Source organism: Panthera onca, chromosome B4 (genome assembly GCF_046562875.1).
Source record: "Panthera onca isolate mPanOnc1 chromosome B4, mPanOnc1 haplotype 2, whole genome shotgun sequence".
NCBI lineage: Eukaryota > Metazoa > Chordata > Mammalia > Carnivora > Felidae > Panthera > Panthera onca.
In genome coordinates this window covers 28626543-28643346 of record NC_138345.1, presented here as the reverse complement: position 1 = coordinate 28643346, position 16804 = coordinate 28626543, and the positions used below count along the sequence as shown (strand labels likewise).

General features: G+C 35.2%; 1 protein-coding gene across 4 annotated transcripts in view; it reads left to right on the top strand.

The window, feature by feature from the left end:
• The window catches only part of ARHGAP12 (Rho GTPase activating protein 12), a 121768-nt gene that overhangs the window by 71787 nt on the left and 33177 nt on the right, over positions 1-16804 (top strand). For 3 of the 4 annotated variants that reach the window (XM_060659024.3, XM_060659023.3, XM_060659022.3), the window contains exons 5-7: positions 1328-1468; positions 2642-2722; positions 13577-13702. In XM_060659024.3, the coding sequence (XP_060515007.1) occupies positions 1328-1468; positions 2642-2722; positions 13577-13702 (348 nt within the window). The remainder of the gene's footprint in view (positions 1-1327; positions 1469-2641; positions 2723-13576; positions 13703-16804) is intronic. The other variant, XM_060659025.3, reaches the window with a different exon arrangement.

The window sequence follows — 16804 nt, the reverse complement described above, 5'->3', positions numbered from 1 at the left end:
GCGAGATCGTGACCTGGCTGAAGTCGGACGCTTAACCGACTGCGCCACCCAGGCGCCCCAAGAATCTACACATTTTACTATTTTAGACCATTTAGTATTTTAGTATTCTGTGGTGGGAGAAAATGCAGTCTGATTAAGTAAGATTTAATTGTAGAAACTATTTTACCTAAAAGTGACCCAGGAAAGGTCATTAGCACATGAGAGTTAATCTAGTAAATATTTGTTGAATTAATGACATTTAAGGGCAGTAAGTAAATTGCTACTCACATTATGATACTTCTTGTTTGAAAAAAGCAGAGATTAGGTTTTCTCCGTCTCAATCGCTTGTCTTATATGTCTGGATTCTCTCATGCTTTTATTTATTTTTATTTGTTTTTAAAATTTTTTAATGCTTATTTTTGAGAGAGAGAGAGAGACAGAGAGAGAGACAGAGAGAGACAGAGTGTGAGCAGGGGAAGGGCAGAGAGAGAGGGAGACACAGAATCTGAAGCTCCAGGCTGTGAGTTGTCATCACAGAGCCCCGCACGGGGCTTGAACTCATGAACTGTGAGATACGACCTGAGCCAAAGTCGGAAGCGCGACCGACTGAGCCACCCAGGCGCCCCTCTCTCATGCTTTTAAAAGTAAAGTATACCTAAGTTACTTCCATACTGAATTTTTTCATCTATCGTGTTTGAATTTTTTTAATATTATTTTTTGTTGTTTTGAAGTTCAGTTCCCAACCATCTTTAATAAACGTTTGGTTGAATGAGTTAGGAAATCTTGCCAATAATTTAGAATATAAAATACAGTATTATAAAACTAATGTCTCTTACCTCTCAGTTTCACACATTTAAAAAAATCATTCAAGATCTATTTTTCGAACACTGTCAGGCATTTGTCTAGGAACTTGTATATATAGGTGAGTGAGAATTTTTAAGAAACTCAGTCTGATGAAGTACCCTCATCCCCTATTTTGCTTACACATGGATGTGTATACCCATACACACATTCCTGTCAGTTTTTAACCTGATTTTGGTTCAAAAGCAGCATTAAATAGAAGGCAGCATTTTTATCTCTCAGTCTGAAAACATTGTTTTCAGTTTTATTATAGAGAATTTTTCCAGGGTTGCATTATTGTGCTAAAATAACCATTATTAATTTCACCTTACCACTTACAGTGTACTCTTTGAAAGACTAACAATTTGTTTTGAAAATATTAAGATATATATAGTCAAGATATCTTAGTGCTTCAGCCAAATACAGTTTATTGCTTAGATTTGCAACTGCTGCATATATATTTTTTTTTTTAAAGAAGAAAAATACTTCTGTTTCTGACTATTTATAGCTTCTTTCATCAGAAGAAAACTACCACAGCATTTGTTACAGCCAGTCAGATAGGCAGTGTGGTTCTCCTCCAAGGGGTTGGTCAGAAGAGTTGGATGAACGTGGGCATACCTTATATACCAGTGACTATACTAATGAAAAGGTACATTCTTTTTTTCTCATCTAGTTTTCTTGGCAGAATCTTCTCATAAAGTAGTTGTGTACTCAAGTTTGGTATTTTAAAAACTCATGAAAATATTCTTTATTGTAATTTTGTAGTCATGGCAATTGACAACATGAAAACTCACTATAACTACTGATTCATGGTTTTAAACTTTATAATTACAGTGATTCTTGTGGTGTCAAAACCCATTTAAGACAAATCTTTATAAGAGTAGACCTATTTAGTGTCATTCTGTTTAAACTTCTTCAATAAACATATTTCTTTATATTTTTTTGGGGGGGAATGGTTTTTAGGGAATCGTTTTCTCAGCATGTGTCTCTATGATAAACCGCTTCACTTTCTGTGCTTTTTATTTTATAACCAAGTTACGTAAAACAAAAACCATGAGTCTAGTTATTTTATGATTGATTAACTATTTTGGGAATGCATATTGAAATTTTATGTATTATATCTCGTGTCATCAGAGAAGGTAAGGTTGTGCTTGCCTAGAGAATAGACCTTTGGGAATAAATGGAGATGGGCTTTTACCCCTCATTTCTGCTTTAATTATTTCACACTAGAACATAAGGAAACATTAGTTTTCATTTATTTCACAATTTTGTTTATATTAGCAGTGCTTAGTCTTTTGCCCCACATATTCCCTGTATTATTTTATACGAAGTTTTATTAGTATTACTTAAATCATGTTGAGTAAGAAATTTGTTGGCTACAGGAGGTAATTCCTAAGGGTTTGCATTAAGTTTGGCTTAAATTGTTCAATAGTTTTATATTTGAAGATTAAAAAAAATTTCTCTTGTTAATTTCTCAACCTTGTTTTCAGAGTGAGTGTGGCTCTGTGTCTGGTGTATATGTGTATCTGTGTATCTTTGTTACATATTTCTTACATTAAGTGGTGCTTGACATTGGAACTAGCTTGACACACTGGAAGAAAGAGAGAGAAAAGAAATTCAACTAAAGAAATTAATATTGAGTTTACTTATTTTTACCAAACTTAAAATACAAATCTATTAGTATAAGTTTGTAAATTTCTTTTATAGTGTTCTTGAGCAAGTAGAATAAAATTCCTAAGAAAATATCTAATATCTCTGGTTGTATAAGCTTAAACTTACTTTTACTTAAATTGAAAAAGTAACACCTATTTTGTTTTTATAGTGGCTCAAGCATGTTGATGATCAAGGTAGACAATATTACTACAGTGCAGATGGATCTCGGTCAGAATGGGAATTGCCAAAGGTAATAAATCTTAACACTGAATTTCTGTTTTAAATAGCAGATAAAATATTATCTGAAAATTGCTTCAGCAGATTTACTTAAAATTTTTATTCAACCTTTAAAGAACAAGACTTTTTTTTCAGAATTCACTGAGAATCTTTTTGGTAAATTTTTCTAAGATGTGTATTATCTTTATAATACTATATAATACTGATAATTTCTATTCAAAAATTCTGGTTTAACTTGAAATCAGTTTTTCATCGTTCCTAGAGATAAGCATCCCCTTCAGTGCCAATAATGACATCTTATACCTAGTTATCTTGAATATATTGAATTTTCTACGTGAGGTTGGTTTTACATTTAATCTTTTTTTTTTTTTTTAGTGTTTATTTATTTTTGAGGGAGGATAGAGCACACAAAAGCGGGGGGTGGGCAGAGACAGAGGGACAGAGGATCCAGAGCTGACTCTGCACTGACAGCAGCAAGCCTGACGCGGGGCTCGAACTCACAAACCGTGAAATCATGACCTGAGCCAAAGTCAGATACTTTACCGACTGAGCCATCCAGGTGCCCCTAATCTTTTTTTTTTTTTTTTTAGGAGGAAAAAAAAAAAGCAGCTCAATATTCCAGTTTATTCTCATATGTAAATATGTGTTGTAATTGTGTCAGTAATTAGCAGCATGTGCTGATAAGATATTCTGGGCTCTCACTGGATATCTCCTTTCAGATAAGTACACTAGGGTTGAGTTTAAAAGGCAGCAGTTTTCAGAGTGGTCATGTGCTTGTCACTAGTAGTATTGAGATCATTTTAAATGATATCGAGCAGGCTTTTAAATTTTAATTGGTATTTTGATGTTTTAGAAAACAGCCATAGTCAGCAGACGTATCTGTAGTGTTAATTATCAGGTAAACTTCAGTTTTTAAAAAAATTTGTCTCTTTACCAAAGTCAGTCAATTTAAAGAAAAGTATTAGTATAAAGATACATATAGAAAAACTCACTATGTGTTACTAAATTGAAGATTGGGAAACACTATCTAGTAAAGTAGTAATGATGGTGGTTTCTTCCTATGTGAAGGTTATCTGCCTCTAATTCTTTTATGAAATTATAAGGGTTGATATTAGTAGAAAAAGATGAACCGCTTGTACTTGACTTTTAAGAACATCTTTGTGGCCTATCTTGAGCCACTAGCATAAGAACTCCATTATAAGTCTGACAGCTTTTATTTTTAGTATTATCTTTTAATTTTGAGAGAGAGAAAGCGAGAGAGAGAGAGAGAGAGAGAGAATATGAATCACAAGCAAGCTCCATGATATCAGCGTAGAGCCTGACCTGGGGCTTGATCTCATGAACTGTGAGATCATAACCTGAGCTGGAATAGAGAGTCAGACACTTAACCTATTGAACCACCCAGGTGCCCTTAAGTCTGACACCTTTTAAAATGTTTAGATTTCAGGGCGCCTGGGTGGCTCAGTCATTGAAGTGTCTGACTTCCACTCAGGTCATGATCTCATGGTTTGTGAGTTCAGGCCCCACCTCAGGCTCTCTGCTGTCAACACAGAGCCTGCTCTGGATCCTCTGTCTCCTTCTCTGTCTGCCTCTCCCTCCCCTCTCTCTCTCAAAAATAAACATTAAAAAAAATTTTGTAAATAAAATAAAATGTTAAGATCTCAAAGAATGATGTAAGTTGCTATAATGCAAACTTGATAACATTCGGGGATAAGGGTTGGGGATAAAGGAAATAATAGCTCTTTTGGTTAATTTGACTATCAAGTACAGCTCCGGATTTTTCTTGTGTTTAAAAAAAGCCTTGTCAAATCTTCAAGTGACTATTTATATTCACATATTTTAGCACTTATTTTACACAGGTACTTTCTCTTTTGTCCAGCTCAGCAGAAAAAAGTATTTCATATTTTTAACCATTTTTAGTAGTTTCAAAATGAGAAGTTGTATTAAAATTTATGTATAGACAATAGGTACTACTTGTTGGGCACCTGGGTGGCTCAGTTGGTTAAGCCTCCGACTTCAGCTTAGTTCGTGATCTCATGGTTTTGTGAGTTCAAGCCCCACATCAGGCTCTGTGCTGACAGCTCAGGGCCTGGAGCCTGCTTCGGATTCTGTGTCTCCCTCTCTCTGCCCCTCCCCCACTTGTGTTCTGTCTGTCTCAAAGATAAACACTTAAAAAAACACAAATGCTATCTGCAACATAATATATTACTGGTTTTTTGTTTTGTTTTGTTTTGTTTTATGTTTTTTTTTTAAACATTTTTTTTAACATTTATTTCTTTTTGAGACAGAGAGAGACAGAGCATAAACGGGGGAGGGTCAGAGAGAGGGAGACACAGAATCTGAAACAGGCTCCAGGCTCTGAGCTGTCAGCACAGAGCCCAACGCAGGGCTCAAACTCACGGACCGCGAAATCATGACCTGAGCTGAAGTTGGCTGCTTAACCGACTGAGCCACCCAGGCGCCCCTATGTTTTTATTTTTGAGAGAGAGCAATAGTGGCAGATGGGCAGAGAGACACAGAATCCTTATCAGGCTCCAGGCTCTGAGGTTTCAGCCCAGAATCTGATGCAGGGCTCGAACCCACGAACTGTTAGATCATGACCCGAGCCGAAGTCAGACACCTAACTGACTGAGCCACCCAGGCGACTCCATGACATATTACTGTTAATGACGATAAGTTTTATATTTTAATTACAAAACTCCTTTATGCAAAGAGTTTTGAAGATATCACATTGTGGGTTTTCTTTTTCTTTGTAAGACTTAAGTTTTTTAAACAGTTTTAGGTTTACAACAAAATTGAGAGGAAGGTACAGAGATTTCTCAGATATCCCCTACACATGCATAGCCTCCCCCATTATCAACATTGCTTACCAGAATGGTATATTTTTTACTAAGGATGAACCCACATTGACACATCATAATCCCTGAAGTCCATAGTCTACTTTAGGGTTCATTCTTGGTGTTGTATATTCTGTGTGTTTGGTTAAAAGTATACTGACATGTCCATCATTATAATATTGTATGATGTATTTTCACTGCCCTGAAAATCTTGAAAATCTTGAAAATCTTATGGATGGTGAGAGTCAAAATATGTAATACCTATGTGCTGGGAAAAGAATATGTATTTGGGGACATTATTCAATATTGAGAACTATGTAACAATGATTGATTGTATTGGGCTTATAAAATATGAGATCTGCTTTTACTTAAAGACATCAGAAGATAAATCTGCTGGAAATTTAGTTCACTGAAAGTGATTTAGATTATAGAAGGCCAATATTTTATTAATATATTATTAATTAAATAATTTAAACATATATTAAATTTTTGTTCCACTTGACAAATTCTCATTGTAGCTCATATAAGTATGTCAAATATCATTTGAGTTATAGAAAAATCTTATTGTATTACATCTTCTTTCATAGTAGTTTCTGATTACCTGGAGTAATGAGATCAAACACAAGCTGCCTTTTGAGCGATTTGTCTCAGGTCAGGGTCCATTGAAAGAAGAGGCTTCCAGGATGACCTTATGTAAGGAGCAATTTGGAACCTGTACTTAACTGGTAGCTAAGTATTTGTTTGTTTTTGTATTAACTCCTATACTTTCCTTGGTCAAAAGACTTAAAAGTTCACTATTAAGAAACTTGTTTGTGGAGATGCCCTGGATGAAAGAAAGAAGAGAGGCAAGGGACTAAGTGATATCAAAACCTTTAAGGATAGTTCCACAACAATGGAAGTGAGTGCTGATTGTGACCAGGAGTGAGTCATTAGTTTTGTGATATTATTTCATTTTCTGCCAATATTTGCCACTTGGACAGAGTCAGAATGGGCAGTTTCTTGAACTTCTAACTAAATTGGATGTAGGGAGGTTTGATTTGGGTACAGTGGGAATGAGGAAAAAAGACAAAATGTTTTAGAACCATTATTTAAAGGATTTTTACTGTATGATAAAGAAAATTATAGGTTAAATTTTGTACTCTAAGCAATTTACCACTTAGTAAATCCAAAATAAATTCTATGAGATAGGTTTGTAACTCCCAGTGCAGATAGATATTAGAAACTTAGCTAACTATTTTATGAATATATCTTTGTCAGCTCTGTGTAGGTATTATAATGGATCCAAATGCATAGGGCATGGTCTTTACCCTCAAGGAGTTTGCTGTAAATTTGGAAAGAAAAAACATGTTCATATGACAGCTAAGTGAGACAGAATACATACACACATACATTTATGCATACCTGGTTCTAAATTGGGTGTAGGTGAAGGGGATCATAAAACTAGACAGGAGCAGGGTACCTGGGGGCTTAGTCAGTTGAATGTCCGTCCAACTTCGGCTCAGGTCATGATCTCACATTTTGTGAGTGCAAGCCCTGTGTTGGGCTCTCTGCTGTCAGCATAGAACCTGCTTTGGGTCCTCTGCCCATCTCTCCTTTTCCTCCCCCACTCGTGTCCTCTCTTTCTCTCTCTCTCTCTCTCTCTCTCAAAAATAAATAAACTAAAACAAACAAAAAACTAGACAGGAGGAAGGACTGGGAGAGAAAAATAAGGATGAATGAAAAGAGAACAAAACAAAATATCCCCCACTCAAAATGAGTCTGGTTCCAAAATTCTAAGTAAAACACATAAAGAACCCCAACACTTATATAAACATGAAAAAATCCAGAATCAGAACATTGTACTCCAGTTGAAATTACTTTTTAAAATAACTTAATGAAGACTTTATAAATATGTTGTAGATGTCTAGAGTTAAATGAAGTCTTTCATTTAAAAAGAACAAGAAATTATGAAAAATAAATACAAATGATATTTTAATAGGTGAATATGATAAAAAATAAATTGGAAATATTTCAGGTGAGGGACGCCTGGGTGGCATAGTCGGTTGAACATCTCACGTTGGCTTAGGTCATGATCTCATGGTTTATTGAATTTGAGCCTGGCATCTGGCTCTCTGCGATCAGCATGGAGCCCACTTTGAATTCTCTGTCCCCCCGCCCCTCTCTGCCCCTCCGCTTATGTGCACTCTTTGTCTCTCTCTTAAAAGTAAATAAAACATTTTAAGAAAAGAAATATTTCAGATGAAGAGATAGTGCAATAAAAAGTGTAGGTAGTCAGTAGTGTAAACTACAGACAGAAGGGCAGAAAGATAACAAATATTAAAGCATAGTTAAGAGAAATGGAAGATGGGTGAGAGGTTTCCTGTATTCATATACTAGGAATTCCAGAAGAGGAGAATGGAGAAAAGATAGGGAAATAATATTTAAAAATATAATTTCTAGGAATTTTCTAAAATTGAATGAAGGCATGAGTCTTTAACTAGAAAATATGCCTTAAATACTGACTAGGATATATAAAAATAAATCTACGTGTTGACAAACTTTACTGGATATTCAGAACTTCAATATAGGGAGACAGTTGTAATAACCATCAAAGGGTAAAGGACCATATTACCTACTGTGGTAGAGTGCATCATTGGATCCGTTCTGCACCCACTCCTGTATCAGTGCTCTTTGCTGTGTGCCTTGTAGAGGCCTCCCACTGTGAGTGGAGGTACATTCTGCTGTTAACTGAGTTCAGTCATGTGACTTGCTTTCCCAGATGATTTTTTTTAAGTTTATTTTTTTTTATTTGAAAGAGATACAGTGTGAGTGGGAGAGTGGCAGAGAGAGAGAGAATCCCAAGCAAGCTCTGTGCTGCCAACACAGCGATGCGGGGCTTGAACTCATGAAACCATGAGTTCATGACCTGAGCTGAAACCAAGAATTGGATGCTCAACTGACTTAGCCACCCAGGTGCCCCAGCTTTCCCTAATGATTTTGAGCAAACGTGTCACTAGTATTGAAATGAGCATGTGCACCAAAAAATAAAGTTTTAAAAAATGAACAGAGCTTCAGAAATCTGTGGGGAAAATACAAAAGTGTTAGATATTTATGATATTCATTTTATTGGAGTTCTAGAAGAAGAGGAGAAAGAGTGTGAAGCTGAAAAATAATATTTACACCGTTAGGTGTTTGAAGACATCTCAAATTTGGCAAAAGGCAAACCAAGAATCTGAGCAACACTAAACAGGATAGACCCAAAGAAACCCACATCTAGACCTAGTAGTCAGATTTCTGTAAACTAAAGACTTCTCTTTCCTTTCCTGCTAAAATAATCTTGAAAGCAACTCAACACAGTAGCTGTAGGGTAATAGTGGTTTGAATGGCAGTGGATGTCTTATCAGAAGCCATGAAGCTAGAAGGAAGTGGTATAACATTTTTCAAATTCTGAAAGAAAAAACCATAAACCCATAATTGTACATCCAACAAAAATGCCCTTCAAGAATGAAAATAAAAGAGACATTTTCAAAGGAAAGGAAAGTAAGAATTTTATTACCAGTATCACGTTCTTAAAGAATTACTATAGGAAGTCTTTCACACAGAAGGGAAATGATAACTGAAGAAAACCTGGAACATCAAGAATGAAAAAAGTACAGTGGAAAGGGTGAATATCTGAGGAGACTTGTCTTGAGTTTTAAAAATTATGTTTGACGTTCAAAACAAAAATTAAAACATTTCTGAAGTACTCATTGTAGTTAGAAATGATACTTTTTTAAAGTTTATTTTGAGAGAGAGAGAGTGCATGAGCAGGGGAAGGGCAGAGAGAGAGGGAGAGAGAATCCCAAGTAGGCTCCCCACTGACAGCACAGAGTCCAACATGGGGCTCAATCTCACAAACCATGAGATCATGACCCGAGCCGAAATCAGGAGTCAGCGCTTAACCAACTGAGCCACCCAAGTGCCCTGGTAGAGATGATACTTAAAACAGCCAAATACAGTACCATAAAGAGGGGAGAGTAAAGTGATATCACTGTTAATAAGTTTTCTGCATTTCACTTGAAATAGTAAAATGTTGATACTAGTAGACTGTGGTAAATTAAGCATGTAAATTGTAATTCCTAGAGCAGGCACTAAAAGCCAACAAAAGATATATTCAAGAAACTATAGATAAATTAAAATCTAATAGTGAAAACTTTTCAAGTAGTCCATAGGAAGGTAAGAAAGAAGAAATGTGAATGATAAACAGGATAAAAAACAAAATGGCAGCCTTAAATCTCATGGTTTGTGAGATCAAGCCCTGCATCAGGCTCTGAGCTGACAGTGCAGATCCTACTTGAGATTCTGTCTCTCCCTCTCTTTCTGCGTGTACTCTACTCATGAGGGTACTCTCTCTCTTTCTAAAAATAAATAACCTTAAAAGAAAAAAAACAACTACCCATTTCTCTAGTAAAAAGTCAGGTTTGAAATGTGATAGAAATAAAGATCCTCTTTACATTAGCAGCAGTGGCAACGAGAAGAGTTGTAACTACTGATACACCTATTAAAGGTTTGTAAGATCTTAATGAAGAAAATTTCAGAGCAGAATGGAAGAACATAAAACCTGAATAAATGGTGCAATATGCCATTGTGGTTTTGGACAGGGAGGCCCAGTGTTAGTGTAGTGTCCACATTAATCTACAAATACACTGCATTTCCACTTACTTTTTTCCCTCTCCACCTTTTTTGGAACTGATGCTAAATTTTGTTGACAAACAAAGGTCTATGAAGAACCAAAGTATTCCTGAAAATGGGAGGTGGGGCATGTGAGGGATGAGGTTCATGAAAATAAGTGATTAAGATGGGTAGTAAGAGCACACATATAGAGAAATAGACCAGAATAGAAAGCTCAGATCTGACATTACAAATCTATGAGTTAAGCATGGACTGTGCAATAAATGTTGCTAAGATTATTGGTTATTCTCATGGAAAAAAAAAATGAAGTGTAGATCTTGACTCATGTCATACTTAATGATTAATTCCAGGTAGATGAGAGATGTAAATTTAATCAGCAAAACTTTAAAATCTATATAAAAATATCTTTGACTTCAGAATGGGAAGGATTTCTTAAAAAGACTACAATAACGAAAACCTATAAAAGGAAAGATTGACAGATGTGATTACATCAAATTAAAACACTAATATAAAAGGTAACTTTTAGGGGAAAAGCTGAGCTATGGACTAGGAAAAGGTATATTAAACTCAAGAACTCAAGTAGCTTACAAATATTTAGAAGCAAAATATATAAAGAACTTCCTGATCCTTTCTGTATGTAAGAGAAAGTCCAGTTGAAATTAGGCAAAATACACGACTAAGCAATACACAGAAGAGGAAATACATGAAATAAGTATATGAAAAGACGTCCAAATTTATAGGTAATCAGAAAATGTAAATTAAAACACTGAGCTAGCATTTCACCTTTCACATATTTTTTTAATGTGTATGTGTACTTAACATTTATTTTATATATACAAATGCATATAAATTCAGCAATTCAAGTAGGGCAGTGCAAAGCATTATGTTCTGCTGGTAGAACTATAAATAAATTAGTACTGCCACCTTAGGCCTATCCATTTGTAGCAAAATGGTTAAATTGTGGTGTTTACATATAATGTAATATTCTGTAGAAGTGAAAATACGTGAGTCAGAACTGCATAGTCACCAGCATGGATATGTTTTTTACAATAACATGTTGAATGCAAAAAGCAAGTTGAAGAATGATGCAATATGTGGTCTGATTCCATTTATATCACTTTTAAAACTCCACAGGTAAATATATTTATAGGTGCATAAGTATATATCAAAGTGTGATGAGAATGATGACCACTGAATTATATGATGCTGCTGGGAAAAGAGGGAAAGGAATGGAATCTCAAAGATGTGTTCAGAGGGTCTCTAACATGTCTATAATATTTTCCTTTTTTTTTTAAAGGGTACCTAAAGCAATGTCTTCTATTAGATATGCTAAAACTTGATGGTGGGTTTTCATTAGTCTTTATTCTTTTGTATATGTTTGAAATAATTCAAATAAAAGTTCATTTAAGATTGTTAAAAAGGTGTTTTTAATGGGATTAGAAAAGTTTTAAACTTAGCCGTCTTTTTAACTAGACGCGTGTGTGTGTGTGTGTGCATGTGTTTTAACTGTGGGGTAGTTATTTTCTGTTCTTTGCACACAACTGTGCAAAAATAACAATTATTTTTCCTTTCTCTAATTATGTGGTGCCTTGTTTTTGTCTTCTGTCTGTGCAGTATTTTCTGTTTGACATTTTATTTATGCTTTGTTTTTATGAATGTACTATGCCCTAGTAAAACCACCAACACATTTACAATTGTGCTTATTACCCAGTTTAGTTTTATGTTATCTTTGATACTGCGTAGAAAGGATTTCTCAGCAACTATAGTAATTATAAAGCTCATAAGCTAAGGTAGGTATCTGTTATGGTTTGTATACATGTCTCTACACAGCTATACATTTTAGTTCTTGCGATGTTTGTATTGAAGGGACAGTGTATTTCTGTTTTCACTTAGAGACTTCTGGCAAAGAATTTTGGGGGTGTAGCCTTTAAGTTTCATCTTTGTTCATTCTAGAAATGATCCCTTTGTGAACTTCTGTGACAGATTTTAAGATTGCTAATTGTTAAGCAACAGTGATTTAAAAACAAATGCCATATGTGACTGCCTGGCTTTGGCAAATTTTAATGTGAAGAATGAAGTAACAGATTTGGGAGACAGTTTAGGGGGCCTATATAGGCTCATTTTGGGGTCTAAAAAATGGCATAGAGAAACATGTTGGAAGATTTTTTTAATATTAAAAACATTCCTATAATATAATTTTACTGGAATTGTAATGAATCATTAAAATTTTAAGATTTGATGGGCTTTTTACGGGTGAGAGAAGTAGATAGGTATTAGGTGTCCTTTGCTTTCAGGAGAAGAATGTAGCCTGTAATTTTTTGTCATTTAATTATGTTTTATTGCTTATAATTTATTAAAATTGGCTGTATAAATCAGTATAACTCCTAACCGTCACATTTCTGAAATGTTTATGCTTGCTGATCTACTTGACATTTCAAACACATGATTTAATACCTTACTGATAATACATTCTTAATTTTCTGTGTAATTTTAGGGGGGAGTTACTTTCTGTTCTTTGCACACAACTGATATATTCAGGATTGGTCTTTCCAACCAATACCATCTCTGTCTTCTGGTCTGCTATGTTTTACCACTTCAGAGAAACAAATAATAATATGTTTGGCTTATAAATGAAAGCAAAAATAAAAACAAACAAAAAACCCTTTAAATGTGAGGATACTGTTTTATATGTAATAATTATTTTAAAAACCTAAACCAAAAATTGAATTCATGTGGATTTTTGAATTAGAAGGAACCTTAAAATAATAAATTTGTTCAACAACTTCGTTCTACAAATTATAACTAATATTTACTGAGAATCTACTATTAGGGCAATATTTAGCACTTTTTACACTGCTTAAGTTTTTTTTTTAAGTTTATTTTGAGAGAGAGAGAGAGAGAGGGAGAGAGAGAGAGAGAGAGAGAGGCACACAGGGAGGGGCAGAGAGAGGGGGAGTCTTCGTGCTGTCAGCCCATAGCCCTACGTGGAGCTCCGTCTCACAAACTGTGAGATCAGGGCCTGAGACAAAATCAAGAGTCTGACACTCAACCCAGTGAGCCACCCAGGTGCCCCCATACTGCTTAACTTTGATAACACCGGTGTGAATGAGACGGTGTTTCTGTTATGCCTGTTTTACAGTTGGTGAAACGGAGACCCACGGAGACTGAATATTTATTTTGCCAAGCTAACGTTAACTTTGTCCAACACCAAAACCCCTGATCATCTCAGTTGTGCCACAGTGTGGTCAAAGATGAGAAAACTGAGACAAGAAAAATTCCTGTGATGAACTTCGCCTAACATTATGTGTCATTTGGAGCCTGCATGTTTAGATTCCACTTTTGTTTATATTATTTATGAGGTATAATTTTTTTTTTTTTAGTATAATGCTTCATCCCAACAACAAAGAGAAATAATTAAAAGCAGGAGCCTGGACAGGCGGCTGCAAGAACCGATAGTTTTAACAAAGTGGAGACATAGCACCATTGTGTTGGACACCAATGACAAGGTAGGACTTTTTGAGAAAAACTGTTGACAGTATTGGCACGTTCTTTATTCTTTATACTTTTATCTTTTTCCTTAGGTGGATCTCCTATTTTGGTGACTACTGTTTTATTATATATAGACAGCAGCAATTTATCCTGGAATGGGTTTTGGTTTTGAAGCTTACTGATTTTTGCACAGTGGACTGACTTATCTGTGGCTTAATAATGTATACGTTTGAGCCTAGTAGGTGATAAATACTTTTGATAACCCTTTTTAAAAATCATATATCTGTTACTGTTTATCTTCAGTCTTCCAGAAGTTTTATAGTAAAGACATTAGTTAATTTTCTTCATCCCCTGGAAAGATCGGAATCCCACTCCTCTGTTTCCCTAATTGTTCTCTGCACAAAGGACTTTTATCAACCTGAGAAGTAATGTTCTCTGTTTCAAATAAGGGATAAATTTTGATGCAAACATCAGAATGGAAAAGCCATAATGTTTTTAACTTCCTTGTGAGTTTTCTCTTTATGTTGTATCTTCATTTTGGGGATGGAGTAGGAAATTCATGCGAATTTGTAGAACATCAGCCATACTAATGTAAAAATGAAAGGGCAGTAGTAACACTCTAAAACTAAAAAACTTATTTTAAAAAGATATCTGTCACTGGGGACTCTTTTATTTTATCATAATCAGACTTTTCTTTAGCATAATTAACAGGTTTCCTACGTTTTCAGGTGTGTGAGTGAAAACAGAATGAACTCTCCTAAGGCGTGTTTCTCTATGCCTAGGTACTTTCAGATGTAAATTCCTTTATAAATTATATAAATCAGTCAAAACAAGTTGGTTTTTTGTGTTTGTTTTTTTTAGTGACTTTAATATTTTTGTGAAATTAAATGGAAGGTTTTTTGTGCAGCTGTAGAAACAGTCTACACACATTATGTTTGTAAGATAAACTAATAGCACAACGACGGAAGTAGTAGATCAGTTTGTAATTTATATTTTTTAAGAATATTATGTGATTTGAAAGTAGAGGGCATATCAAAGGAATGAAATTCTGGAACCTGTGCTATTGAAGAATGCTTCAATATTTTAGCATTGGGATTAATGTGAGTAGGTGAGATTCCTAGATATTTTTAATAGAAAAATTTATTTAACTCCAAAAACCAGATTATAATTCATTGTAGACACAAAGCTTGTGTATGTTGTCATATATAATGCTCTAAGGCAAAAGCCATTTTTTAAAAAATTTTTGTTTATTTTTGAGAGCTAGAGAGACAGAGCATGAGTGGGGGAGGGGCAGAGAGAGAGGGAGACACAGAACCTAGAAGCAGGGTCCAGGCTCTGAGCTGTCAGCACAGGGCCCAATGCAGGGCTCGAACTCACAGACCACGAGATAACTTGAGCCAGAGTTGGCCCAAGTTGGCCCAAGTTGGCCCAAGTTGGCCCATTGAGCCACCCAGGTGCCCCAAAAGCCATTGTTGAAACAACCCCACTCCCTCTTCATTCTTGAGTAAAAGGGATGATTACTTTGCAGATGGAGACTTAGTTTCTTACTCTTGTAAAATCTTTTTTGAGATTTATTTTCAGTCTGTTGTTAGAATAACTTGCCTGAAGTTCTTACGACATTCCTTCTTTTTTAATGTTTATTTTCGAGAGAGAGAGAGAGAGAGAGAAGAGAGAGAGAGACAGAGTAAGAGGGGGACAGAGGATATGAAGTGGGCTCTGGGGTGACAGCAGAGAGCCGAGAGCCCGATGCAGGGCTTGAACTCATGAACCATGAGGTCATGACCTGAGCCGAAGTTGGACACTTTTAACCAACAGAGCCACCCAGTTGCCCCAGACATTTCTTTTTTTACCTGATTGTTTCAGAGTTCTGATAGCCTGATTTTCTTGTGACCAGAGATTTACTTATTTTTGGTAGAAAGGTCTTTTTTTTTAATACCCACACCTTAAACTTTATAAATGAAATCATAGATAATAACTTCAAGTAAGCTTTTCTATTTATTATCACCACCTAGTATATACATTAAGATTTGAGGAACTATGCCAGAACAAACTAGCTGAGTAATGTATGATGAGGGTTAAAGGATGTGTCACTTGAAATGTAATAGAAAGTGGGGTGCTTGGGTGGCTCAGTCAGTTAAGCGTCCCAACTCTTGATCTTGGCTCAGGTCATGATCTCACTCTGTTCATGGGATCAAGCCTCGCTTTGGGCTCTCTGCTGGCAGCTTGGAGCATACTTAGGATTCTCTCTCTCTCTCTCTCTCTCTCTCTCTCTCTCTGCACACCCCTCCCCGCCCCTTGCTTGTTCTCTCTCTCAAAATGAATGAATAGACTTTGAAAAGAGGAAAAAAGAAATAATAAAGAAACCTAATACTATGTAGCAAATGTTGTCATGATGATACAAGTCCTAATTCAGATGTCAGACAACTTTGGAGAAGGTAGATGTGTGTATATCTGTGTGTATATGTATATGTGTGGGTGCACTGTTCCTGCCTATGTATGTTTTTTTTACTAAAACCTCATTATAGACATTTAGATATACATGCACATACATTTATAAATATACATAAATAAGTGTAAAACTTTTGTTATAGAATTCTACTTGTACATATATTATTACTTCATTTGCTGTGGTTTTTATTTCTGTAGGACTGATAATGTCATGAAAAAAATCGCAATTACCATTCACTTATTTTTTAGTTTGTGGGTCATCAAATCTATCTTTTCTCTTTTTTTCAAACTCTTAATATTAGACACACAAGAAATTAAAAAGTGAAACATCTGAAGCAGTCAGAAAAATACTTAAGTGAAGCTATACTAGATATGTGTAATTTCTTTTTGTAAAGATACATTTGATATGCTTTTAATGTTTCTTCATTAGTAATATAGGCTTTGAATGTTTGATTTGTAAGATTGTCCCTTCAGGGATTTTCTCTGTAAACTTTCACTACTATCTAGTTTCTGTGTTTACAAACTTTATATGGTATAAACCTGAATATTTTTTTCCAAGTGAATGGATATGGAGTGGATGGTTTTTTTTTTATCGTGTTTTAATACAAATTTCCAGGTTTGCTAACAGTACCTGATTTCATAACCATGGTAGACTGATACAGATGTGAAGA